Source organism: Nyctereutes procyonoides, unplaced genomic scaffold (genome assembly GCF_905146905.1).
Source record: "Nyctereutes procyonoides isolate TBG_1078 unplaced genomic scaffold, NYPRO_anot_genome, whole genome shotgun sequence".
Taxonomy (NCBI): Eukaryota; Metazoa; Chordata; class Mammalia; order Carnivora; family Canidae; genus Nyctereutes; species Nyctereutes procyonoides.
The window spans coordinates 722,491-747,894 of NW_026575117.1; the positions used below are offsets into that span (position 1 = coordinate 722,491).

The following is a 25,404-nucleotide window of genomic DNA, read 5'->3' on the forward strand; positions in this document are numbered from 1 at the left end:
TCATGAATAAATAAATAAAATCTTAAAAAAAAGAAATATTATATACAACTTACTGGTAACGTCCTTTTGGCTTCTGATGTTAGACCTTTTTTTTTTTTCTGCTTCTGCTGAAATGTCATTTGTCAGGTAGGCAAAGTATCATTATGCTGGGAAGGTTGCGTTTGCAGAGATGCTGAGCATGTTTACCATAATGTCTCCGACTCTACCTGGTTGACCGTCGAGGCGCAGCTGAGACGCTTCTTCCTCCAGGAAGCCTTCCTTAGTGCTACAGTGGAAGTGGCTCTCCCTTGTCTGGTGTCACTTCACTCTGTACCCCTGGCATTGAGCTATTTCCGGGTTTCTGCTCGTTTTCCTTGCAAGCTCCTTGAGAGCAAGGCCTGCTTCAGGTCAATCTCTAGCGTGCATGAGCTCTTCCGTGCACAAGCATTTGCTCAGTGAAATAGTATGAGTTGATAGAATTACCTCATTAATGGTCTTTTCCAAACGTATGGCCTTCCCTATCCCCAACCCCTTCCTTGAGATTCTGGATTTTCTTCTTTCTAAGATATTTCTCACTTAGCAAAAAAATACCATGCTCTACTCTTTTCTGCCCTGAAGCCTTCCATGGGAAATTGCTTGTGTCTGTGCTGTGATTTAGCCCACTTGCAGAGCTTCATCTGGATGGGATCCTGCTCCTCACATTTCCAGTGGGAAAGAGAGGCAGGAAGGAGGAGGGATGATGATGATGCAGGTGGGCTGTTAAATATTCACTCGAAAGACTCAAGAGGGCTTTCAAAAAATATCTGTGCTATAGCAATTCAGTTGTATTTTGATTTACGTTTGCTCCTTCTTTTGCTTATTCCATGGTTTTTTAGAAACCTCATTTAACTTGATGAAGTCCCAATAGTTCATTTTTGCTTTTGTTTCTTTTGTTTTCGTGGATGTATCTTGCAAGAAGTTACTGTGGCCAAGTTCAAAAAGGGTGTTGCCTGTGTTCTCCTCTAGGATTTTGATGGAGTCTTGTCTCACATTTAAATCTTTCATCCATTTTGAGTTTATCTTTGTGTATGGTGCAAGAGAGTGGTCCAGTTTCATTCTTCTGCATGTGGATGACCAATTTTCCCAGCACCATTTATTGAAGAGACTGTCTTTCTTCCAGTGGATCGTCTTTCCTCCTTTGTCGAATATTAGTTGACCATAAAGTTCAGGGTCCATTTCTGGGTTCTCTATTCTGTTCCATTGGTCTATGTGTCTGTTTTTGTGCCAGTCCCACACTGTCTTGATGACCACAGCTTTGTAGTACAACCTGAAATCTGGCATTGTGATGCCCCCAGCTATGGTTTTCTTTTTTAAAATTCCCCTGGCTATTCGGGGTCTTTTCTGATTCCACACAAATCTTAAAATAATTTGTTCTAAGTCTCTGAAGAAAGTCCATGGTATTTTGATAGGGATTGCATTGAACGTGTAAATTGCCCTGGGTAGCATTGACATTTTCACAATATTAATTCTGCCAATCCATGAGCATGGAATATTTTTCCATCTCTTTGTGTCTTCCTCAATTTCTTTCAGAAGTGTTCTATAGTTTTTAGGGTATAGATCCTTTACCTCTTTGGTTAGGTTTATTCCTAGGTATCTTATGCTTTTGGGTGCAATTGTAAATGGGATTGACTCCTTAATTTCTCTTTCTTCAGTCTCGATAAGAAGCTTTTGCACAGCAAAGGATACAGTCAACAAAACTCAAAGACTACCTACAGAATGGGAGAAGATATTTGCAAATAACATATCAGATAAAGGGCTAGTTTCCAAAATCTATAAAGAACTTCTTAAACTCAACACCAAAGAAACAAACAATCCAATCATGAAATGGGCAAAAGACATGAAGAGAAATCTCACAGAGGAAGACATAGACATGGCCAACATGCACATGAGAAAATGCTCTGCATCACTTGCCATCAGGGAAATACAAATCAAAACCACAATGAGATACCACCTCACACCAGTGAGAATGGGGAAAATTAATAAGGCAGGAAACAACAAATGTTGGAGAGGATGCGGAGAAAAGGGAACACTCTTACACTGTTGGTGGGAATGTGAACTGGTGCAGCCACTCTGGAAAACTGTGTGGAGGTTCCTCAAAGAATTAAAAATAGACCTGCCCTACGACCCAGCAATTGCACTGTTAGGGATTTACCCCGAAGATTCAGATGCAATGAAACGCCGGGGCACCTGCACCCCGATGTTTCTAGCAGCCATGTCCACAATAGCCAAACTGTGGAAGGAGCCTCGGTGCCCATCGAAAGATGAATGGATAAAGAAGATGTGGTCTATGTATACAATGGAATATTACTCAGCCATTAGAAACGACAAATACCCACCATTTGCTTCAACGTGGATGGAACTGGAGGGTATTATGCTGAGTGAAGTAAGTCAATCGGAGAAGGACAAACAGTGTATGTTCTCACTCATTTGGGGAATATGAATAATAGTGAAGGGGAATATAAGGGAAGGGAGAAGAAATGTGTGGGAGATATCAGAAAGGGACACAGAACATAAAGACTTCTAACTCTGGGAAATGAACTAGGGGTGGTGGAAGGGGAGGAGGGCGGGGGGTGGGGGTGAATGGGTGACGGGCACGGAGGGGGACACTTGACGGGATGAGCACTGGGTGTTGTTCTGTATGTTGGTAAATTGAACACCAATAAAAATTAATTTATATATATATAAAAAAAGAAACCTCATTTAAGAAAAAATCAAACTCAGTTTGATTAAAATAGCAGGAGGAGAAAGGGGAGAATTTGAGGGTATTTGTTATAGGACTTTGGGAAGGGAGACTAGAATGAGCAGAGACGTTGGAGAAGCCAAAGGTACTGAAAACAATTCTCCCAACTGGAAATTTGAGGAGAATATGAATTTCAGGATTGAGGAAGGTTAGGAGATGGCTGAAATAAATGTACAGCTTCCTCCCCTCTCTGTTACCAGAGCTGGTGAGTTTTCCAGGATGCGTTAAACTCCACCTTCCCTTAGAGCAGAGGCGCCCTCAGCTACCACCCGGGGCTCTGATGAGTGTGTTTTTTGGAGTGTGGACAATGAATCAGCAGCTGGAATGGTACCTATGAGCTTGTGAGCAAAGTAGTTTTCAGGCCTACCCTAGACCTATGGAATCAGGAAATCCAGGAATGAGAACCAGAAATCTGTATTTTTAACAAGCCTTTCTGATTATTCTGATGTACAATTAAGTTTGAGAAACCCGTCTCTAAATAGTTCTCAACATTCACTCTATTGACATTTTGGGCCAGATCTTTCTCTGTTATGGAGAGTTGTCCTGTACACTAAGATGTTCAGCATCTCCGTCCTCTACCCATTAGATACCAGTGACACCTCCCCAGTTTTAACAACCAAATGCATCTTCAGACCTTGCCAAATGTCTCCTATGGGGCAAAACTGACTCCAGATGAGAATCAAGGTGTACGATAATGAACAGAATTCCATCCCCCTGCTTAGTTAGAATAATCGGTTCATGGTGCAAACGTGACCTAATTTGGTACAAACCACCTGAAGCTTGACTTTCTATTTGGTGGTTGAGGAAGAAGGGGCTCTCTCTTGGTTGGGGTGGTACAATGTCTTCAAAGCTCGAAATCACTGTGGAGTTTTGTTCCAGAAGTAAAGCTGACCCAGGAATGAAGTTCACAAATAAAGTAGAACAAATAAAAACAGTTATTTAAGGATTTCATTTCTCCCTTTGAACTGGCTGGGCTAGAACTTTAGTTGCTTGAAAATTCTAATACCCCATGATCTCTGATGTCTTGCCTCTGCTCCTTTATTTTCTTCTTATACTTTTTATTTACCCTCCTTGTCTCCTCCCTTCCCCAAGTCATCCCTCCGAGGTGGTTTCTTGGGTTTATGACTTTCCTCTGATTGTCCTTAACCTGGAAAACCTTAATTAATGCTTCTATGATTTAACTATGACTTCTTGGTGAATGGCCTTCAGAATTAGATCCTTAGTCTCAAACACAAGGACTTTCCAACTCCTTTTGTGTGAGAATGTGTATACGTGTGTGTGTGTGAGTTCTGCTAATATACAAAAATATGTTTAAAATAGTTTCACCTTGCTTCCAGTAGACAAGTTTAGTTAACTTATTCAGTTTAATATTTTATCTGTAGATCCTTTTGGATTTTCTATACATAATCTCCTGACATCTCTAAATATGAAAATTTTAATTGTTTTTTTTTTTTGAAAATTTTAATTGTTTTTTAATCCTTCCATCTTTTGTTGTATTTCCTCTCCCAATTACACTGATTGTGACTTGCAGGAAAATGATGCATAGAATTATTGAGAGCTGACATTCTCGTTTTTAAAAAAATATTTATTTATTTGAGAGAGAGCAAGAGAGAGGATAGGGAGGAGGAGAAGAGACAAAGGGAGAGAGAATCCTCACTGAGCACGGAGTCATGAATGAGGCTCAATCCCACGACCCTGAGATCATGACCTGAGCCTAAACCAACAGTCAGAAGTTAACCAGCTGTGCCACCCAGGTGCCCCTTCATCTTTTTACTTTTATTAGATAAGAATTATCCAGGAGTTAACATTAGTTATGATAATTGCTGTGTGCTCCAATTTACTTTTTTTAAAAATCAGATTAAGGACATTTTTTTCAAATTTATTAAAAACTTTTTCTAGTCATCATTATTATGGATAGTTGTTGAAGTTTATTAGGTGCTTATTCTGCATTTCTTGACATGACAAGTGTTTTATATCTTTTTTCCCCTGAATGTTATGAATCACACTTATTGATTCTCAAATGGTAAAGTAAAATTGTGTTCCTATAAATCATCTTGTCATAATGTATGTATGTGGATTCAGTTTGCAAGTATTTTGCTTATAATATTTTGTTCATTTAATTTTTATAATTTCCTTGTCAGGACTTTTTGCCTCATAAAATGAGTTGAGAAATCTTTTCTCTGTACCTATTCTCAGGGAGTTTTGTGTTATTTTCTTTTTCCTTAAGTATTTGGTAAAATTTATCATTGAAGTCTAATATTTTGGGTTTTTTTGTTTGTTTTTTGGTATGGGAGAGATTTTAAGTTTCACTGCTAATTTTTAAATGTACATGTAGGTTTATTCAAATTGTCTCTTTCTTTTTGTGTCGGCTTTGATGAGTTATGTTTTTCTAAGATTTATCCAATCCAGTTTCTTACCACCTTGTTCATAATATCCATATCATTGTCATCATCTTTCTACAAGATCTTGTAAATTTGTTCCCTCTTTTGTTTGTTCTTTCTGTTTCTTATCTTTACAGGGTTCATCAATTGTATAAACTTTTCAAAAACTAACTTTTGGCTTTGCTGGTTCTATGAGCATATAATTTTATCATTTCCTGCCTTCCACTGTCATATGCCAGAGATATTGTGGGCTTACTTTCAGACCACCGCAATAAAGCAAATATAATAAAGTGAGTCAAATTAATATTTTGGTTTCCCAATGCATATAAAAGTTACATTTACAGTATGCTGTAGTCTATTAATTGCAGTAGCATTATGTCTAAAAAATGTACATAGCTTAATTGAAAATATTTTATGGCTAAAAAATGCTAAGCATCATCTTAACTTTTAGCAAGTAGTAATCTTTTTGCTGGTGGAAGGTCTGCCTTCATGTTGATGGCTGATGACTGATGAGGATGGTGGTTCCCGAAGGTTGAGGTGGCTGTGGCAATTTCTTAAAATAAGACCACAATGAGGTTTGCTGCTCCAATTGACTCTTCCTTCCACGAATGGTTTCTTTTCTTTTCTTTTTTTTTTAGTTTTACTCATTTATTCATGAGACACACACACACACACACACACACACACACACACACACGGGGGGGGGGCGGGGCAGAAGGAGAAGCAGGCTCCATGCAAGGAGCCCGATGTGGGACTCGATCCCAGGACTCCAGGATCACGCCCTGGGCCGAAGGCAGGTGCCAAACTGCTGAGTCACCCAGAGATCCCCCCATGAATGGTTTCTTGATAGTATGTTCTACTGTTTGATAATATTTTACCTGAAGTAGCATTTCTTTCAAAATTGGAGTCAATCCTTTCAAATCCTGCCACTGTTTTATCAACCAAGTTTATTAAATATTCTAAATCTTTTGTTGTCGTTTCAACAATCTTCACAGAATCCTCACTAGGGGTAAAGAACATCTCCAAAAAGCATTTTCTTTGCCCATTCATAAGAAGCAACTCCACATCTATTAGCGTTTTATCATGCAAGTGCAACAATTTAAATATAATAACTAAAACGTTTGAAATATTGCATGAATTACCAAAATGTGACATAGAGACATCATGTGAGTAAATGCTGCTGAAAAAATGACACCAACAGACTTGTTCAATGTGGAAATGCCAAAACCCCTTCAAGTTGTAAAATAGACAGTATCTGCAAAGTGCAATAAAATGAAGTGCCATAAAATGAGGTATTTTCTTTGCATTTAATTTGTTGTTAATAAGTATTTAGATCACCAAATTCCAATGTGTAGGGGGAGGGGGTTTCCCACACACAAACTGAATAAAAAAGTCTCTGACACCGGTGGGGAATTCTACAATTCAACACAATTTTGTCTACCTGGACAGAGCATCGGATCCCACCTGTCAGACTTTCAGTCCTTCCGAGACTGCACATCACACTTGAGGTACCAATTGCAAATTTAGGTGATCACCTGTGCTTCTAAGCAGCCAACTATATAGATGGGAAGTTCCTATGACCTCCTCCTTGGGTTTGATCCATTTGCTCCTTTTTAAAATTTTTTTTTAATTTTGAAATTTTTATTTTTTATATTTTTTAATTGAAGTTCGATTTGCCAACATATAGCATAAAACCCAGTGCTCATACCAGCAAGTGCCCTCCTGAGTGCCCATCACCCAGTCACCCCATCCCCCCGCCCACCTCCCCTTCTCCCCTTCTGCAACCCTTTGTTTCCTAGAGTTAGAAGTCTCTCATAGTTTGTCTCCCTCTCTGATTTTTCCCACTCAGTTCCCCTCCTTTCCTTTTGGTCCCTTTCACTATTTCATATATTCCACGTATGAGTGAAATCATGTGATTATTGTCCATCTCTAATTGACTTACTTCACTCAGCATAATACCCTCCAGTTCCATCCACCTTGAAGCAAATGGTAGGTATCCGTCCTTTCTAAGGGTAATATTTCATTGTATCCATAGACCACATCTTCTTTATCCATCATCTTTCGATGGGCACTGAGGCTCCTTCCACAGTGTGGCTATTGTGGACATTGCTGCTATAAACATCGGGGTGCAGGTGTCCTGGCGTTTCACTGCATCTATATCTTTGGGGTAAATCCCCAGCAGTACAATTGCATCTGTATCTTTGGGGTAAACCCCCAGCAGTGCAATTGGTTGTAGGACAGATCTATTTTTAACTCTTTGAGGAACCTCCATACAGTTTTCCAGAGTGGCTACACCAGTTCACATTCCCACCAACAGGGCAAGAGGGTTCCCCTTTGTCCACGTCCTCCCCAACATGTGTTGTCCCATGTCTTGTTAATTTTCTCCATTCTCACTGGTGTGAGGTGGGATCTCATGGTGGTTTTGATTTGTATTTCCTTGATGGCCAGTGACACAGAACACTTTCTCATGTGCTTGTTGGCCATGTGTAGGTCTTCTCTGGAGAAACGTCTGTTCATGTCTTTGCCATTTCATGATTGGATTATTTGTTTATTGTGTATTGAGTTTCATAAGTTCTTTATAGATCTTGGAAACTAGCCCTTTATCTGATAGGTCATTTGCAAATATCTTCTCCCATTCTGTAGATTGTCTTGTAGTTTTGGGGACTGTTTCTTTTGCTGTACAGAAGCTCTTTATCTTGATTAACTCCCAATAATTCATTTTTGCTTTTGTTTCTCTTGCCTTCATGGATGTATCTTGCAAGAAGTTGCTGTGGTCAAGTTCAAAAAGGGTGTTGCCTGTGTTCTCCTCTAGGATTTTGATGGATTCTTGTCTGACATTTAGATCTTTCATCCATTTGAGTTTATCTTTGTGTCTGGTGTAAGAGAATCGTCCAGTTTCATTCTTCTGCATGTGGCTGTCCAATTTTCCCAGCACCATTTATTGAAGAGACTGTCCTTTTTCCCATTTGCTTCAAGAACTCAGATAAACATCTTATGTACCAGATCACCAGTTTCTTTAAAAGAATATAACTCAGGAATAGCCAGATGGAAGAGATGCATGGGATGAGGTGTGGGAAAGACCCTGGAGCTTCTTTTCATGTCTTTTCGAAGCATGCCATTCCCCTGAGTCTGCATGTGTTCCTAACCTGGAAGCACTCTAAACCAGTCCTTCTGGGTCTTTATGGAGGCTTCATTGCATAAATATGGTTGATTAAATCATTGGCCATTGGCAGTTGATCCAACCTCTATCCTCTCTCTCCTCCCCAAGGGCCTGGGGCAGTGGTACTGGAAGTTCCAACCCTCCAATCATAGGGTTGGGTCCAGGGGTTAGGTGCAATCCAAAAGTCACTTCATTAGCATAACAAGTACTCTTACCACTTAGGGAATTCAAGGGTTTTAGGAGCTCTGTGCCAGAAATGGGAATAAAGACCAAATATATATTTCTTATTATAAACCATAATATTACATTATACTTCTAATTTCTTAAGGTAGGTGCTTAAGTAATTTATATTCAGTCATTATTCTCTTATATGCGCTTCCAAGTCTTAAAATTCCCTTTTCGGGGCACTTGGGTGGCTCAATTGGTTGAGTTTCCAACTCTTGATTTTGGCTCAAGTCATGATCACAGGGTCATGGACTCAAGCCCTGCGTCGGGCTCCACCTGGGCATGAACCTGTGCAAGATTCTCTCTCTCCCTCCACCTTGACCTACTCTCTCTCTCTTTCTCTGTCTCTCTCAAAGAAGTAAATATAAATTAATTAAAAAATAATAAAGAAAAAATAAAAAATTCCCTTTAAGCATGGATGTCACTGCATATCAGAAAGTTTGATAAGCTGCACCGAATTTGTCAGTTCGATATATTTTCTCATCATCATTAGTTATTTAGAATTTGTATTTCTGAGTTTCCGGACATGGAGTAATGTCTGGTTCTACTTTCATCATTGATTTTTTTTTTTACCTTACTTCCACTTGTCAAAAAACATTTTGTACTGTTTTAAACTTTTAAAATTTATTCACATAGCTTCATGAACAAATATATTATCATTTTTTAGCTTTGTTGAGGTATAATTGATACACAAAAATTGCACACATTTATTATATACGTCTTGATGAGCTTGGACACATGCACACATCCATGGTACATCAGTACAGCCATATGTACACAGCCGTCACCTGCAAAAGTTTCCTTCTAATTGTGGGTTCATGTGTGTGTGTGTATGTGTGTGTGTGTGTGTGTGTTAAGAACACTTCCTATGAGAAAATGTATATAGTTGTTGAATAACTGACGTGCATTTGGAACTAATGAATGTAACACTGTGTGTCATCTATGATTCTATTTTTTTTATCTATGCTTCTATTAAAAGAAACATTTGTGATGGCGTTGGCAGTACGTATACTAAAATTGGAACAATACAGAGGAGATTAGCATGGTTCCTGCCCAAGGGTGACATGCAAATTAGTGAAGCATTCCATATTAAAAAAAATAAAACAACAACGCTTAACATGAAATCTACCTTCTTTAGCATACTTTACAGTGCACAGTACCATATTGTTAACTGTAGGCACGAGGTACAGCAGATCTGGAGAATTTATTCATCCTGCATGATAGAAACTTTACATGCATTAAAAAAAATTCCCTATTCCCCCCTCCCCCCCCAGTCCCTGGCAACCACCATTCCATTCTCTTCTCCTGTGGGTTTTGATGATTTTCAGCGCTTCATGTAAGTGGAGTCATTCAGTTTTTGTCCTTCTGTGACTAGCTTATTCCATCCTGCATAATGTCTTCTAGGCTCATCCTTGTCACAAATGACGAGATTCTTTCTTTTAAGGCTGAGTAATAGTCTTTTTTTTATAAATTTATTTTTTATTGGTGTTCAATTTAAGGCTGAGTAATATTCTATTGTATGTATATACACCACATTTTCTTCATCCATTCATCTGAATAAATGTTTCATGTGCACTTGAAAAGAATATACATTCTTCTATTGGTAAATTCTTGAATTCTAAGTGTATCAGCTGAGTCTTACTCATTAAGTGTGCTGTACAAATATTAAATATACTTGCTGATTTGCTTTTTCTGTCACTCAGAAAGGTATACTTAAAGAATTCTCAGAGCACCTGGGGGGCTCAGTGATTGAGGATCTGCCTTCGGTTCAGGTCATAATCCTAGAGTCCCGGGATCGAGTCCCACACTGGGCTCCCTGCATGGGACCTGCTTCTCCTTCTGCCTGTGTCTCTGCCTCTCTCTCTCTCTCTCTGTGTCTCTCATGAATAAATAAAAATCTTTAAAAATATATATATCTACCATTATTATACATTTGAAAATATTTTCTATCAGGTTTTGCTTTATAATTTTGAGAACGTAGGCTTAGATGTGTAGGAGTTTAGAAATGTTACATCTTCTCCGTGATGAATTTCCTCCTTTACAGGCCCTGCTCCCTTGCCTGTGTGGCCACTTTGTCATCACTTAAATGTCAGCCTTCCACAAGCTTCCTTGTGACTTGTTTTGTCAGACTGTATCTTTCCCATTGTTTTAGTCTCAAATCTTCTGTTTACTTACCTTCGTGGTATTTCTCTTATGAGCAGGATATGATATCTTCATGTTTTATTCAGTTTGACAATCTTTGTCTTCTAGTTAGTCTACTTATTTTCAGGATTATTACTGAGATTTTGGATTTAAATCTAACCTTTGCCGTCTTGCTCTTGTTTGCCTCCTCTCTGGTCTCTTTTATATTCTTCCTCCTCCCTGCCTCCCTGCCCACTTTTTGGAGTAAGTATTTTAAACTTAGATCCTTTCCTCAGTTAGGCTGGTTGGTCTCACAGTCTTTTATAATGCTTTTATTGGTTATTCCAGAAACATTGATTTCCATCTGAAGCTTATCAAATGTATTATAAGTTGGCAATTTGCCAGTTCATGCTAGTGCAATGATCCCAGAACAATTTTACCACATCTGTCCCTCTCCTGATTTATGTGCTACAGTTGCTGTATATTTCAATATATTTCACAGAGTAAAGTTAACATTTTAAATAAATTCAAAGTTAAATTTATCCAACAAAATAAAAAGAATTTATTTTGATTTATTTGCCCTTTTCTGCACTCAATGTGGCAGTTAGTGTTGGGGGTAGCAGGGTCAGTTGACCCTATTCGAACCAGGAATTGCAATCATTCAAGTGTGGATTTCAGTGCCTACAAGTTCTGCTCTATTTTTTCTATTTCTGATTCACTTGCACTCCTTGAATAGAAGGCTTTAGAATGTAGGCTTTTAGGGTCTCAACCTAGAGTCTGTGCTGTTTACCAGGGCTTCTCTCCCAATTAGACCTCAATTCCAGTGTTTGTCTCCTTCAGCCCCTGACTGTGGAAGTCTCCACTCAGCTTCTTGGCCTCCTGGGTGCCACTCTTGGGAATGGCAGGTGCCTGTCAGGGAAAACATGGTCCCAAATGCTGACTTTCATCTCCCAGGACTTCTTTCCTTTCCTGGATCATGGACTTTCCTTTCCTCACTGCCTTGAGAGTTCTCAGATGTCTTTAAATAGACGATATTTTTCAAAATCTAGTTTTACCAGCTGTTCCTAGCAGGATAATTTTCCCTAAATGATGTAACTCATCATTGGCAGTGTTATTTTAGAAGTCAATAAAATCATGACCTTGAAAGTACAAAGATTTAGTAATCAGGAAGGCAGATGGAAACTGATTGATTCATGGCATTAGCACATTCATGGGAGACATTGTTTTCTCAAGCTGCAGAGATCATCAATGATGATGATGGTGATAGTGATGATGATGATGGTGATGGTGATGATGATGATGGTGATGGTGATGATGATGGTGATAGTGATAGCCCTAATAATCTTTTTTCAAAGATATTTATTTATTTATTTATTTAAGAGGGAGGGAGAGGCAGAGAGAGAGAGATAGAGAGGGAAAGAGAATCTCATGCAGACCCCCCACTGAGTAGGAAGCCAGATGTGGGGCTCAATCTCATGACCCTGAGATCATGACCTGAGACAAAACCAAGAGACTCTGACTAAGCCATGCAGGTGTCCTGGTTCTAATAATTTTTAAATGCTTTGTGTGTGCTTCTCCCCCCGCCCCTGCCACATTCCTTGTTTCATCCTTACAAAAACCCCATGAGGAATGTAATGTAGTTGATCCCATTTCATATGTGGAGGCTGTAACTCCCAGAATTGTGCAATTGGTTTATGCTATATCCACATACAGTAAGATGACCTAATAATACTCTTGTTTCAATTCTTTATTTTTTAAGTGACTCTTGGTGAAAAGAACTTGCAACACTTTTCATATAGTATTAGATATATGTATTAGATAGAGACAGCTTTAGAGTTTGAGTTGCTCTTGACTTGGGAGGCTGGTTTACAAGGAAAATTAAGGAAATGGGTAACAGAGACAAGAATGGTCACTAACAAGGATTGGAGTAGAGGTGATAGTAGGTCTTAAAAATCCTAGTAAGTATAAAATAAATATGCACAAGCCCTACATAATAAATAATGAATAAAATTTTAAATGGGAGAAAAGAGATACATCTTTCTCCTAGAAGAATTCCAAATTACCTATATAGATATTTCCTTTCCAGGAGGTAGGGCTTAATTATCTGTCCTCATGTGTGCGCTGGACTAACTTCCAATGCACTAACTTCCAAAGTAAAAGAGTAACTTTACAGTGGAAAAACCTGAGAGATGACGTTAGCCACATAAAATGGTCAAAGTGCATGCCACCAGTTCCAAGTCACATTGATAGCACATGCCCCTAAGATGGTGTGAAGAGAAGGGCATGCCGCCTCCATAGCACTTTTCCTTCAAACCCACAACCCCAAGCTGGTCATGAGAAAAACATCAGACATCCCTAAAGTGAGGGAAATTCTAGAAGATTTGACCGGTACTCTTCAAAATCAAGGTCATGGAACAAGACAAGACTGAGAAAACTAAGGAGACATGACACGGAATGCAACGTGGTTTCCAGGATTGACACTTTGAACAGAAAATAGAAATTCCTGGAAAATCTGGTGAAATCTGAGTAAATCTGTCCTTTAGTTCATGATAATTACATTAATATTAATTTCTTAGTTTCAGCAAATTAATCACAGTTACGTAAGATGTTAATTTTAGGGGAAACCAGATAAAAGATACATAGGAATGCCCCATACCATCTTTGTACCTTTTCATTAAATCTGAAATTATTCTGAAATAAAACATTTTTAAAAAGCCCTAGTAAATTCCTAAGAAAAGTCTAAGAAGTTCAGAGTTCCTAAAGCATATTTATTAACTGATAAGATGACCCACACAAGTGTGTGCCTCTTGAAATTGCACTTACTCTGAGAGCATATACACTCTAGGATAGAAACTAAAAACAAGTTAAAAAAATCCTGGAGTATGAGCAATAGAAAGAAAAAAATAAATTAGAGATAGATGGACAACATGTTGAATTGAATGGAATAAAAAATGCATAGGCTGAAATTCAGTATTAAACCTATTATTCAAATATTTTGTCATCAGAAGTGTTCATGAACCTACTGAGAACTGTCAAGTCTCCTGGCTGGAGAGAAGCAGCACACAGGTCATGAGAAACCAGCCTTTCCCAGGGGCTGTTCCATATTCCATCTACCTAATAGTACAGGGGATGAAGTCATCGTCAGCCGTAGAATACCATGAATTTGGTAGTGTGGATGGAGACACGCAGGCCGTTGTGGTGACGAGTCCTCCAGTCTCCCTAAATGAAGCACTACGGCTACCATGCCCATCTGCAGTGGCTTAAGCTTGGGCTGAACTGTGGCCGTCTCCAGGACCCGGGTGTGAGGCGAGCGTCTGGTTGATTGGTGGGCTGGACACATTTGAATCATGGAAAGCTATAGAGATGTGGATAAAAACTGCAAATTATTCCTTGTGCTTTGGACACTAAAACGACACTTTCCAAAAGTTAATTAAATTAAATAAGTTAAATTAAATTAAGTGGTATACTCGGCAGTACAGAATGGAACGTCTCCATCATGCGGATCATTTCATTAGCACTGCGGTGAGATGTGGGCAGCATACTGAAAACCTCTTGTGCTGCAGAAGTAAAATGCAACTAAAAGTGGAGAGAAGGACAGAGATTTTCATTTGAGGTAAGCACTTTTAGGGCCTCAGCATGCACCATCCTTCTGAGCATGTGGGCCCAGTTCATGTCAAAAGCCAACACTGTCTGGGCACATGAGTCAGCGACGAGGGAGATGGGGCCAGGGAGCTTGCACATGGGTTTTCAAAATGTGGGAGCTACGTGGACACATTGGTGAGCTCGTGGAAGAATGACCACCGCGCTCTTGGGGGACCTAAGGATAAAGCACCGTAAGGAGCATCATCCAAGCCATGTGGGTTGATGCTGCTGGCATCCTTTCCACGTCTTTTTACCGTGATGCTTTGAGACAACATGGGCTTCCTCTGTTCACAGGAATGGAATTGCAATCTAGGGAAATGTCTTTGCGAAAGAACGAGGCTCAGGGAGAAAATGTCACAGGGCTTTTGAATTAGGTGAGGAAGGAAAAGCACTATCATCTTCAGGCCTCCCAGGAGTTAGCCATGAGAGGGAGCTGACTGCGCACAGTTGCGAGATCAGGCATCCGCTGATAGCCTGCAGGTGAAGAAGGCTCAGGAGAGACCTCGTTAGGTTAGGTACCCGTCTAGAGCCGCCTGCACTCCTGTCCACCCTCCTCCTGCAGCTGGCGTGGAATGGCACCTTCAGGGGGAAAGATGACAGTTTGTCACACAAAACCGTGGTTGCCTACCAGGTAGTAAGACCTGATGCTATTTTACACGTTCTGTTAATGTTTTGTTAAGTTCTCATTTTTTATTACAAAATCATTAAAGTTGTAGATTGGACTTCTCTGCAGGAAAAACAGGAAGGTCATCAGAGGATTACAGAGTTTCCAGGAGCAGCAGATTGACCACTTCCTTACGTTTACACAAATGTGTTCCAATATGTGTTTACTATTTTAAATCGATTCTAGGTGATCCCTCCCCCACTCCCCACCCCCTCAACCATTTTCATTCCTAGGAAGGGTAATTTGTCTAAAGCCACAACTCGTGATGGGTTTCCAGGGAATCTTTCTGTTTGGGCAAGAAGGTTTACAAAAGGGATCTGGGAGTTTGAGGGACAGACAGAAGTGTAGGAGGGGAAATTTCTTCTTAAAAGAGACCTGGCCGCAAATGGTAAGGGTTTTTTCTTTTTTTCTTTAAGTGAAAAATTGTGGTTATGAACTAAGGAAGTTTTGTCAAGCGAGGAGGAAAGATTTATACCATTTTATGTAGCAAAAAAATTAATGTTCTATATTTTTTCCTGTGGAATTTATCTTCATGCTTTCAATTTAGAAGGAATCTCCTTAATGGTTTTGTTCACCGTTGTTGGGTTGCTCTCAGGAATTTATTTCTGTTTTGCTCACTTCATTACAGCGGTTTGTGGAGTCAGTAACCTCCAAATAGCATAGTGGTGTGTGGTTAGTTTTACCCATATAACTGTGATTTCTTGTGGAATAATGCAGTTGTTTTTCTCTCTATCCTATTTTTGCTTTTATTTTGGAAATGATCCTAAAATTCCTCAAATTAGTACAGTTATTTGTGACACAAATGTTTGGGTTAGGTCATTCCAACCTATTGGAAGGAAAATTCATATATATGTTCATGTGTATGAGTCTTTTTATTTACACTAAACTCTACCTGGACAAAGAGTTTATAGCCTCCTTCCCTACTCTTAATTTGCTCTACTGTTATATTCTCAGCCTCTGGGAAAAAAAGCCCGGCATATAGTAAGTGTTCAATCAATATTTATTTGATGAATGAAAGAGCTAAATGACCAAACTTCAAGAGACTTGAAGGTTTTCTAAGACACATACAGTTATCATACTTATTAAATTTAATTTACAGATATAATTTGAAAGAGGGACAGATTTGTAGACATCTACACTTCTGGTTATGGTACCACGTGGGTGACAGGTCCTGTGAGGTCCATAACACCTCGGGGCAACACCCCACATGCTGTGAACCACCCGACACCTCCACCTGGGGCCTCAGTCTCAATATGACCCAGACCGAACTGTGCACCTCAGCGCCATCCATTGCAAACTTGTGTTGTCTGTCTCTGTGGATGGCACCATCTGTCTCCTCCTGACCATGCCTCCTAATTTGGTTAATACTGGTCACCCCCATGCTCTCTCTGCTATTCCATTCCTCTCCATCCTCACTGCCTCTGCCTTTGTTCGGATCACTAACACCCTCTGCCATCTTGCTGACACCCCACTCTGATGCACTCTCCTGTAACTCTCATTGGAGTTTAGGAAATTTTCCTAAATGCCATTTTTAACTAGGTCATGGTCCCATTCAAAATCCTTCCCTTGCTGGGCAGCCCGGATGGCTCAGCGGTTTAGCACCACCTTCGGCCCAGGGCGTGATCCTGGAGACCCGGGATCGAGTCCCACATCGGGCGCCCTGCATGGAGCCTGCTTCTCCCTCTGCCTGTGTCTCTGCCTCTCTCTCTATGTCTCTTATGAATAAATAAATAAAATCTTAAAAAAAAATCCTTCCCTTGCTGGATAAACAAGACAGCTCTTTAGTACAGCCCATGACATAAGGATTTATCAACTGACTCGTGCTGCCTTTGGTGCCCAAGGCTCAGGACCCACTTGTCTCATGGAACACGTTTTAACACTAACTTTCTAGTATGCTGTACCATGTGGTGAGACAAATACTCTCTTCATTACTATTTAGCCAAGATATGTAGGATCTTATGCTTTTATTTTTTAAGGTAAAATTTAAAATAAATTTGTCAAATCCACCTGACTTTCCGCAGAACTAGGAGGCTGGTACTCAGAATACACCCCACTGACCTCCACATTTCTGTGTGTGGGGTGCCACAAATTGTCCAGGTTCTTGAAAGAACAAAGAATGTACAATTGGGGGGCTCTAGCTGCCCCCGTATCAGATGGGCTTATGTGGTGCCTGTGTGCCTCCCTAGGTGGACGTGTGACTCCCCTATGAGAGCAGGCCCTGGGTCACCAGCCTACACCCAAGCACTCCTGCAGCTAGAAGCTCACTGGCTCTCTAACCTGTGTTAGAAAGAGCACTGGGTGTTATTCTATATGTTGGCAAATTGAACACCAATAAAAAATAAATTTAAAAAAATAAAATAAAATTGAGTTGTCACTGAAAAAAAAAAGAGAGAAAAGAAAGTGACTCTATCGAGTATCATCAACTCTTGTGTATGTCACCACATTTTGCAGACATGCTCTTTGGTGTGCCTGGTGTTTCTCCTGAGTGTGTCCTATGCTCAACATGTTGAACCCATTTCACCTGTCCTTTTTTTTTTTAAATAAAGATTTTATTTATTTATTTGTTCCTGAGAGACACAGAAAGAGAGAGGCAGAGACACAGGCAGTGGGAGAAGCAAGCTCCATGCAGGGAGCCCAACGTGGGACTCGATCCCGGGACCCCGGGGTCATGACCTGAGCTGAAGGCCAATGCTCCACCGCTGAGCCACCCCAGTGTCCCTGAAAGACTTTAAAACTTCTCTTCCTCAGTTGGATCTTTTCAGCATTTTCCAGCATGATAATGGATTCATGTGTTTTTTTGTAACACACATTTTTAAACATTTCAGGTGTTTTGGAGATAGGAGCTAAAGGTTCATGCTCTGTCACCTCTATGTAATCAAGTTTTCCCCAAATGTCATGATTTAACTGATTTTTCTGATTCCATTTTGCATTGTGTTCTTGATCAATAAGAGATGATTTGAAATAAGCCTATTTCTCTCTTACTTTTCATTTCCCCACCCAGGTTTTAGTGAGGTAATATGGAATGTGATTCTTCTATTAAACTCTTTTTTTCTTAAATATTAAAGAAATGTTATTAAATTTTACAAGTACATTTTAAGCAATTATTGAAAACTGACTATATCTTTTTAACATATTTTGATACTGACATTTCTTACATCATTTCTTGGGTGTTTCCTTTGGGTTAATTCTTGCTTTTACTCAGACAACTGGTTTCATGAAGGTAGTATGGAGCATATTCTTTGAGGTTTTGAGTGTTCAAATATGGATTAATTTTGGCCTCATCAGAGAATGATAATTGGCCTGAGAAAAAACTTTGGGATGATCTTATCACCTCAGAATTTTGAAGTATCTCCCCATGGCCTTGCGTGCGAAGTATCTGAAGTCAGTGTCATTCTTCTTTGAAAGTAGCCAGTATTTTGTCTGAATTTTTCTTTACCCCTAGAATTCAGAAATAGTACCAGGATGAGAGGAAGTGTGGGCCTTTTCTAAGAATTGGTCACTATTCTCTGAGTCTTCTTTGTAGAAGAAATAGAGGTTTTAGGTTGAGCTTCTTTTGTTTCCTCTGAAGGACTTCTTGGCACCAGGTGGGTTCTGATGCAGTGTTGGCTGGATGAACACAGGAGAACCGAACAAAGGAACCGGTATTCCAGCTGGCTTCAGGCTTCCCCAGCAAGCATCCATGAAGAGAACAAAAATAAAGGCTTTAGACAGTAACTAATTCTCCCAGCCACATGCCAGGCCCCTAGTGCTCCTTCCCTGCTCCAGTGGACCTCCTTTGGGTCAGACATCACCTAGGGGATACCTGTGCTCCCAGGCCATGAACTGAGAACCCTTTCCACCCAGAGTGAGGCCTGCCCACAGACTTCTAGATTAATCGGGGATGGGGAGGATCCAAGACTCCTGTGTGCTCCCTCCAGACCCACTCCTATCCCTCAAATGGGAATTACCTGCCAGCCAGCTCCCCACTGCCAGAGCAAGCCCACCCTCAGACCCCTTCAACCCTAACAGGTGGTCTGGGGGAAGAAGCTGGGCCCAAGAGCCTTTTCTTAGATTGTCAGTCCATTTGCATTGCCACGGACACTCCTTGTCATGGTCGGGGTACAGCTGCTCTCTGGACGCCCCGTGTCTTCGGACAATGGCTTGAGAAGAACAGAATGAAGAGACAGGGGGTGAGGGGAGGGAGAACAAGTAAGGGAGCAGGAGGGATGAAAGCAGTCTTGAGAGGGAAGAATGGGTAAGTAGAAAAGAGAGTCACGGAGGATCACAAAGAGGGAGAAGGAGCTGCAGCAGGAGGAGGAGGCCGCTAGAAAGGCCATGGGCTCCATGACCCCTTCCATCCTCTCTCTTCACGGAAGGGGACACTGAGAACCCAAGTGTGCACCCCATTTCTCCAAGGCCAGACGGATCTGCATTTTCCAGCAAGACCACAGACTATAGACTTTGTCCTGAGTCAGGACTCCTCTGACAGCGGGTGTGCAGAGCCGAGGTCCGGGGGTGCAGGGGGAACATCTGGAAGCTAGGGAGTGGCGGAGAGGTAGGGGAAATGAGAGCCCTGTGGGCCTGCCCTGGGGAGGCAGGAGGGTTTCTCTGACAGGGAAGTGGGCTGAGGGTGAGGTTTGCCTGTCTGTGGCAGGGGAAGTCAGACCGCGCTGGAGAGTTTGGAGCGCAGTGGCATCTGAGGCCTGTTCGGGGCATCCTGCGAGCAACTGAGCTGCAATGCCGCTCCTGCTGCTCCTGCTCTTCGGGGGACTTGTCCAGTGCGGGGCAAGCACAGGGGGTAGGAAGGGCCCTGGGGAGGATTCCTGAGGCTGGGTGCATCAGGGTGATGTGCTGGGAGGACCCGCGGGAGGAAGTACTGCTCCCACAGGATGCCCTTGGAGTCCGAGGGTCAGGCTGGCTCCATGCAAAGTACCTTGCCCCGTCTCCTTTCCTCTTGCTGGTTTTGTAGGGGATGAGGCTGGCCCAGGGAGAGGGGTGGGCTGTGGGAATGTGTTCTGGCTGTGGGACCGGCCCCGGCGTTCCGCTCCTGTGTGCACCCCCCCTCACCCATCCTTGGGGCCTGTCTCCGCATGGCCTGGCCTCTCAGCATCCCAGGGTGCAGGACCCCCTCATCCAGCCACAGAAGAGCCCCCCTCCTTCCGCGTGCTGCAGACGTCCTCCTTTGCCAATCTCAGCTGGGCGTACACGCAGGGCGCGGGCTGGCTGGGCGAGCTGCAGACGCATGGCTGGGACAATGTCCGGTACACCATCCGCTTCCTGTGGCCCTGGTCCCGGGGGAACTTCAGCGCAGTGGAGCTAAAGAATCTGCAGAGCCTGTTCACACTGTATTTCCACGGTTTCACCATCGAAGTGCAGGCCTTTGCACGTTATTTTCAGTTTGAATGTGAGTTCGTTGTTCCACGCCGATGTTTGGCAGGAGGCTCCAGCCCTCTTCCTAAGGGGCTTGGACTTTAGCCAGCCTTCCTGATGTGTCCCCTGCCCCCTTTTGGCTCATGCTCTCTTCTGCTTCACGATTCGCCACCATCCCCACCCCAGCCACCCACCCAGCACATACACAGAGGGGCCTGCAAGTACCCACCTCTTCATACCGCTGTACTCACCTTTGTGCTCTGGCTCCTTGCAATGGTTGTCTCCTCATGATCTGCTCACCCCCCGGACCCCCGACATGGCCTTTCCCAGCCAGGACCCGACCGTCCCTTCTCCTACCAGGCCCAGCCTGTATCTCACCATTCCCAAGTGAGCCCTTCTAGCCGGGCCCCCAGCTTTCCAACACCTTCCTATCTAGCTTCTCTGCATCAATTATTCCTCATTATTCCTAAATACCTTCTCATCATCCCATTTTCTTTCCACAAATTTCCTCCCCTTCCCCACCCAGCTCCAGCATGCTATGTGATTCCAGAGCAAATCTCCCTTCCCTTGACTCCCTTTATTCCTAGACCTTCCCTCCCTTTAATTGTTTCCACACGGCTTCTGTCCTCCTGGTCTGCCCTCAGACCCCTTCGAGCTCCAGATGTCAGCCGGCTGTAGACTGCATGCTGGGAAGGCCTCGGAAAGCTTCTTGAATGGAGCGTATCAAGGCTCAGATTTTCTGAGTTTCCAAGGAAACTCCTGGTACCCATCTCCAGGAGCGGGGAGTCGGGCTCGGAAGGTCTGTGAGATGCTCAACAGGTACCAAGATATTAAGGAAATCGTGAAGAGCCTCATCGGCCATATCTGCCCTCAGTTCCTGGCGGGGATCCTTGAAGCAGGAAAAGCAGAGCTGGGGCGACAAGGTGAGCATCCCCAGGGCTTTGACCTGCATGGTCCACTCCCGACCGTCCCTTTGAAACATACACCGAGAGGCCAAGAGTCGGATGTGCGGGGTTAGGGTTGTTTCTTAGACAAGAGAAGGAAGTGAACTCCAACTGCTAAGAGCACCCAGTCCCTTAGCATGGTCCCAGGGGCCCCTAAGCACCATGTGTACTCCCCCCGCAGTGCGACCCGAGGCCTGGCTGTCTGCTGATCCCAGCCCCGGGCCTGGCCGGCTGCGGCTGGTGTGCCACGTCTCCGGCTTCCACCCCAAGCCTGTGCGAGTGACGTGGATGCGGGGCGAGCAGGAGCAGCGGGGCACCCGGCGAGGCGACGTCCTGCCCCATGCTGATGGCACGTGGTATCTCCGAGCGACCCTGGACGTGGCAGCCCGGGAGGTGGCTGGCCTGTCCTGCCGGGTGAAGCACAGCAGTCTAGGGGGCCAGGACATGGTCCTCCACTGGGGTGAGGAAAGACTGGGGCCCCTTCCCTGAGTCCTGGGGTGCGAGGCAGGTGTGGGGAGAGGAGGACAGAGGTGGATCAATCCAAGCGAAGAAGGGCAGAGAATGACCAGGGCTAAACTTCCAGAAATAGGATGAGGGGATTCAAGTACTAAAGAGAAAAGGTGTTTGGTGATTTGGGAAAGAGATGGGGAGGGGAGGGCGTTGGGGACACAGACTCAGGAAGAACTGCGGTGAAGTCTTGAACATGCAGAGGGAGAATCTGGGAAGGCCTGTCTGTGGAAGGAGAAGCACTGATGGTGACAGAGCCCTGTTCGCTGACATCCTGGTTTTGTGCCCAAGGAGGTGGAAACTCAGCCCTGCTGACCCTCAGCGGCCTGGCAGCCGTGGTCACCCTGCTCGTGCTGCCCGTGGTGCACGCCTGCTGTAAAAAGCGCAGGTGAGCCTCTTCTTGTTCTGTTTCTTCAATTCTTTATCAGCTTGTTCTTCTTCCCTCCACCTCCCCGCATTCTCTCTGATGTCCCTTCACTGAGATAAAAATCATCTTCTTCGTCCACAGCTCAAATCGGAAGGCCCCTGCACCCAGTCCTGACTCACCCACGGGGACCAACATCCACAAGCCCAGGACGTCTGGACACCAGCTCTACACGCCACAGGAATCATGGGTCAAAAATAGATTTTTAGAGAAATTGAAAGCAAGCCTAAATCGACTCTGGCGACGTTAGTTTTACGTAACACGTGAAATCCTTTTCTGCCTCTTCTTAAACATGGTTCATACCTAGAAACAAAGCATAATTTCGATAAAACACCCTATTGTGACAGTAATCTTCACCCCTTTGGACACTTGTTTTATTTCCACCCCCCCTTTTTCTAGTAATATCTTTTCTGCACTGGCCACAAATTTATTGCTATTGATCTTTCAATCTCTAATTCATATGCTTCTTTCTCATGGAAGCTTCCCTGGATTGCCTGGTTGAAAGCTCTTCTGTTCTTCCAAAATTGGATGGATCATTCTAAATACCCTCATCTCTTCCTACTCTGAACAGTTGTTATTTAGATTTTTGCTTTTCTGTTTTTTCTCTGTTGCTTGAAGCCGGATGTCGGTGTTTGTATTTGCACCTATGACCAAAAGCCTAACCTGGATTCAGGGCCAGCTTCATGGGCATGTGATCTCTGCAGGTCACTGTCTCCAAATCCTCACTAACACTGGGAGATACTGTGTTTTCCTGAATTTTGTATTTGCTCCACAAATTATGTAGCTGGTTCAGAGGAAGATGTTTCTCAGTAAATGCTGACTGAAATATTTTTTTTTGTCAAATTGAGTGATGATTTCTTAATCCATTCTCCTTTGACATTGATAAATCATCTGACTGTGTTCTTATTAAAACTGTTTCTGTGTCCCTGTGTCTCTCACCAGAGGTGAGGGAGGCAGGTGGGTGCTCCGGACTTCACAGTAACTAGGGTATCTGTGCGTCTTCAGAGAAATTCCAAAAAAATAATGATACAGGAGAGATTTCCCATCAGAGTGAACACGGGACGTGCCCACTTCTTGAGATTGTGTGTGGCCATTCATCTTCATGTGGCATGAACTCAGGAAAGAAAGTCCTACTTTGAGTAGTTAAGAAGAGGACGTGGGGATGGAGCATGGGCAGACCCAAGGCAGAGAATGGAAAGAGCAATCAGATGCTTGGCGTTTACTCTTATTTATGAGTTTACTTTATTATTATTATTCCTAGCATTATTATTTATAGTCTTCCCTTTACTTTTTAAAATATGGATTTTGAAATTATCTACTTAACTTTGAGACAGATTGAGCCTGTCAGAGAGCTGGAAGCTTGTTAAGGTGGAGCATTCATGCAGATGTCCTGCAGACACCTTCCCCTGGGTGGGATCATTGGGCAGATTGTGCAGATTTCTTAGTGGAAACTTGTCAATCTTTATATTGGGCATTTTAAAATTAAGAGAAAGGGTTCCATGACCCTTTACCCAGGCTATAATCCTACCCATGAACAAGGTATTGGGGTCAGGCCTTCCACCACCAAGAGTCCAGCACTTTCGGCATGACATGTTCAGACAGCTCATATAGAAGAGTCCAGGGAGGATGGCAGAACTTTACAGGGCTGTTGGGATGAAGTTCGAGGTCCCCCTCACATGGCACAAGGTCAAAGGCGGTGACTTTTATCAAAATGAAGAGGCTCACGTAAGGACGTCTCAGGTTCTAGCACAAGTGTACGATGCAAATAGAATTCGGATGTTTCCCATTTAGGTGGACTTCTCCCCACTCCTCTAATTTTTTGGTCACAATGATTCCTGAGCTCCTAAGATGCCTCAGGCTCACTCTCAGGCCCATGTCCACCCCCCCCCCCCCCGCCTGTGTATTGCGCTTCCATGATGCTAAGCTTCTTTCTGTCCTTTACTTGTGCCAAGCTTCTTCTCAGCACAAGGCCATTATTTCAACTCTTCCCTCCACCTGGGGCCATTCTTCATTCACCTTGATCCTCCAAAGATGATTTCAGGGCAACCTTCAGCTCCCAGCTCAGACATCATCCTCATGGAGAGGCCCTTTGTGGTCAGTGTAGCCCAAGTGGCCACTCGACCTCAGTTACATTCTATTCCAATGTTTTTTAGTTATTTATGTTGAATACTGAATTTGGCTGAAATTATCTCATTTGCTTTTATGTGGTTAGTGTCCTTTTCACCTGCAATGTAGGCACTGTGACATCATGTATATTATCTGTCTTGATCACATGTGTATCTCAGTGCCTAGATTGTAGCTGGACATATAGTGGGTGACCAAAATTGTTTGTTGAATGAACACATGACATAAACTTTGACTTTGCAGTAAACATCTTAGAGACACCAGTTTTCTAGTAAGCCACAGATTTTCAGGAACTGACATTTCCGAAGTGCTGATGTCACTGAGGATGTAAGTGGATTATCAATATCATGGCAATATAGTCATGGACAGCTCTCTCTTTCCCTCAGGTTATTGCCTTTCTAAGAGTGGCAAGAGCCTAAGATGCAGATAGGAAGGAAGGCAGGAGGGATGAGATTTCAGAAGATCTCATCAGAGTCCTCTATCCTGTGAGTGAGGAGCCCCATTAACCACAAAGTGGTGCTTTGGGTTTCTCTGCTGCTGAATTGTAGTGATCCCCAGGGAATCTCTTAGGGAAGGATAACTATTGAATAGAGTGATTTTCAGGAAATTCTGGGTTCCTGAACACGATACCCTAACACATCCTAGCTCAACTTCTGACAAGGTCCTGTAGTTGAGTAGTGACCGTATGTTTGTGTGAGGCACAAGGTATATACTTGAAGGAGACAGACCTGGGATACCTACACATATGCATCCTCTCCTCCACCCCAAAATTGGCATAAATGGGATCAGAGAGAGCCCTGAGGGTAAAAGACTATGTTATCAGAAATACCAGCTCAACAGGATTTGGGGAAATTCTGCATATTGGTTCAGAAGATTGTCAGAAAATCTCTGTGTCATCCCTATGGTAGACCTCCAGGCTGGGTAATCTAATGTAACTTAAACTCCCAGGCAAGGAGCAGAGCAAAGTGTGTCACTAATTCATCCCACAAGAGAAGTGTCACCTAGAACTGTTAACTGTGGAAGTCTGGCTGAAGCCCTGGAATACAGGCTTATTCCTCTAGGGGAATAAGGGCCAGGGTGTTTTGGATAGTAAGAGAGTACTTTC

General features: G+C 42.8%; 1 protein-coding gene and 1 non-coding gene across 3 annotated transcripts; both read left to right on the top strand.

Moving 5' to 3' along the window:
• The first annotated feature begins 9,511 nt into the window (after positions 1-9,511).
• LOC129515440 (U6 spliceosomal RNA) lies at positions 9,512-9,618 on the top strand. The gene has a single exon (XR_008665579.1). It is a non-coding gene; the product is annotated as a U6 spliceosomal RNA (small nuclear RNA).
• A 9,973-nt stretch (positions 9,619-19,591) lies between these two features.
• LOC129515269 (T-cell surface glycoprotein CD1e, membrane-associated-like) lies at positions 19,592-22,995 on the top strand. 2 transcript variants are annotated; one of them, XM_055334067.1, is made up of 6 exons: positions 19,592-19,728; positions 20,038-20,334; positions 20,945-21,223; positions 21,426-21,704; positions 22,043-22,139; positions 22,260-22,995. In XM_055334067.1, the coding sequence occupies exons 1-6, from the start codon at positions 19,668-19,670 to the stop codon at positions 22,423-22,425; spliced, it is 1,179 nt and encodes a 392-aa protein (XP_055190042.1). In that variant the 5' UTR covers positions 19,592-19,667; the 3' UTR covers positions 22,426-22,995. The 2 variants fall into 2 exon arrangements, with proteins under 2 accessions (XP_055190042.1, XP_055190043.1); XM_055334068.1 differs by lacking the exon at positions 20,038-20,334.
• Positions 22,996-25,404: the final 2,409 nt, after the last annotated feature.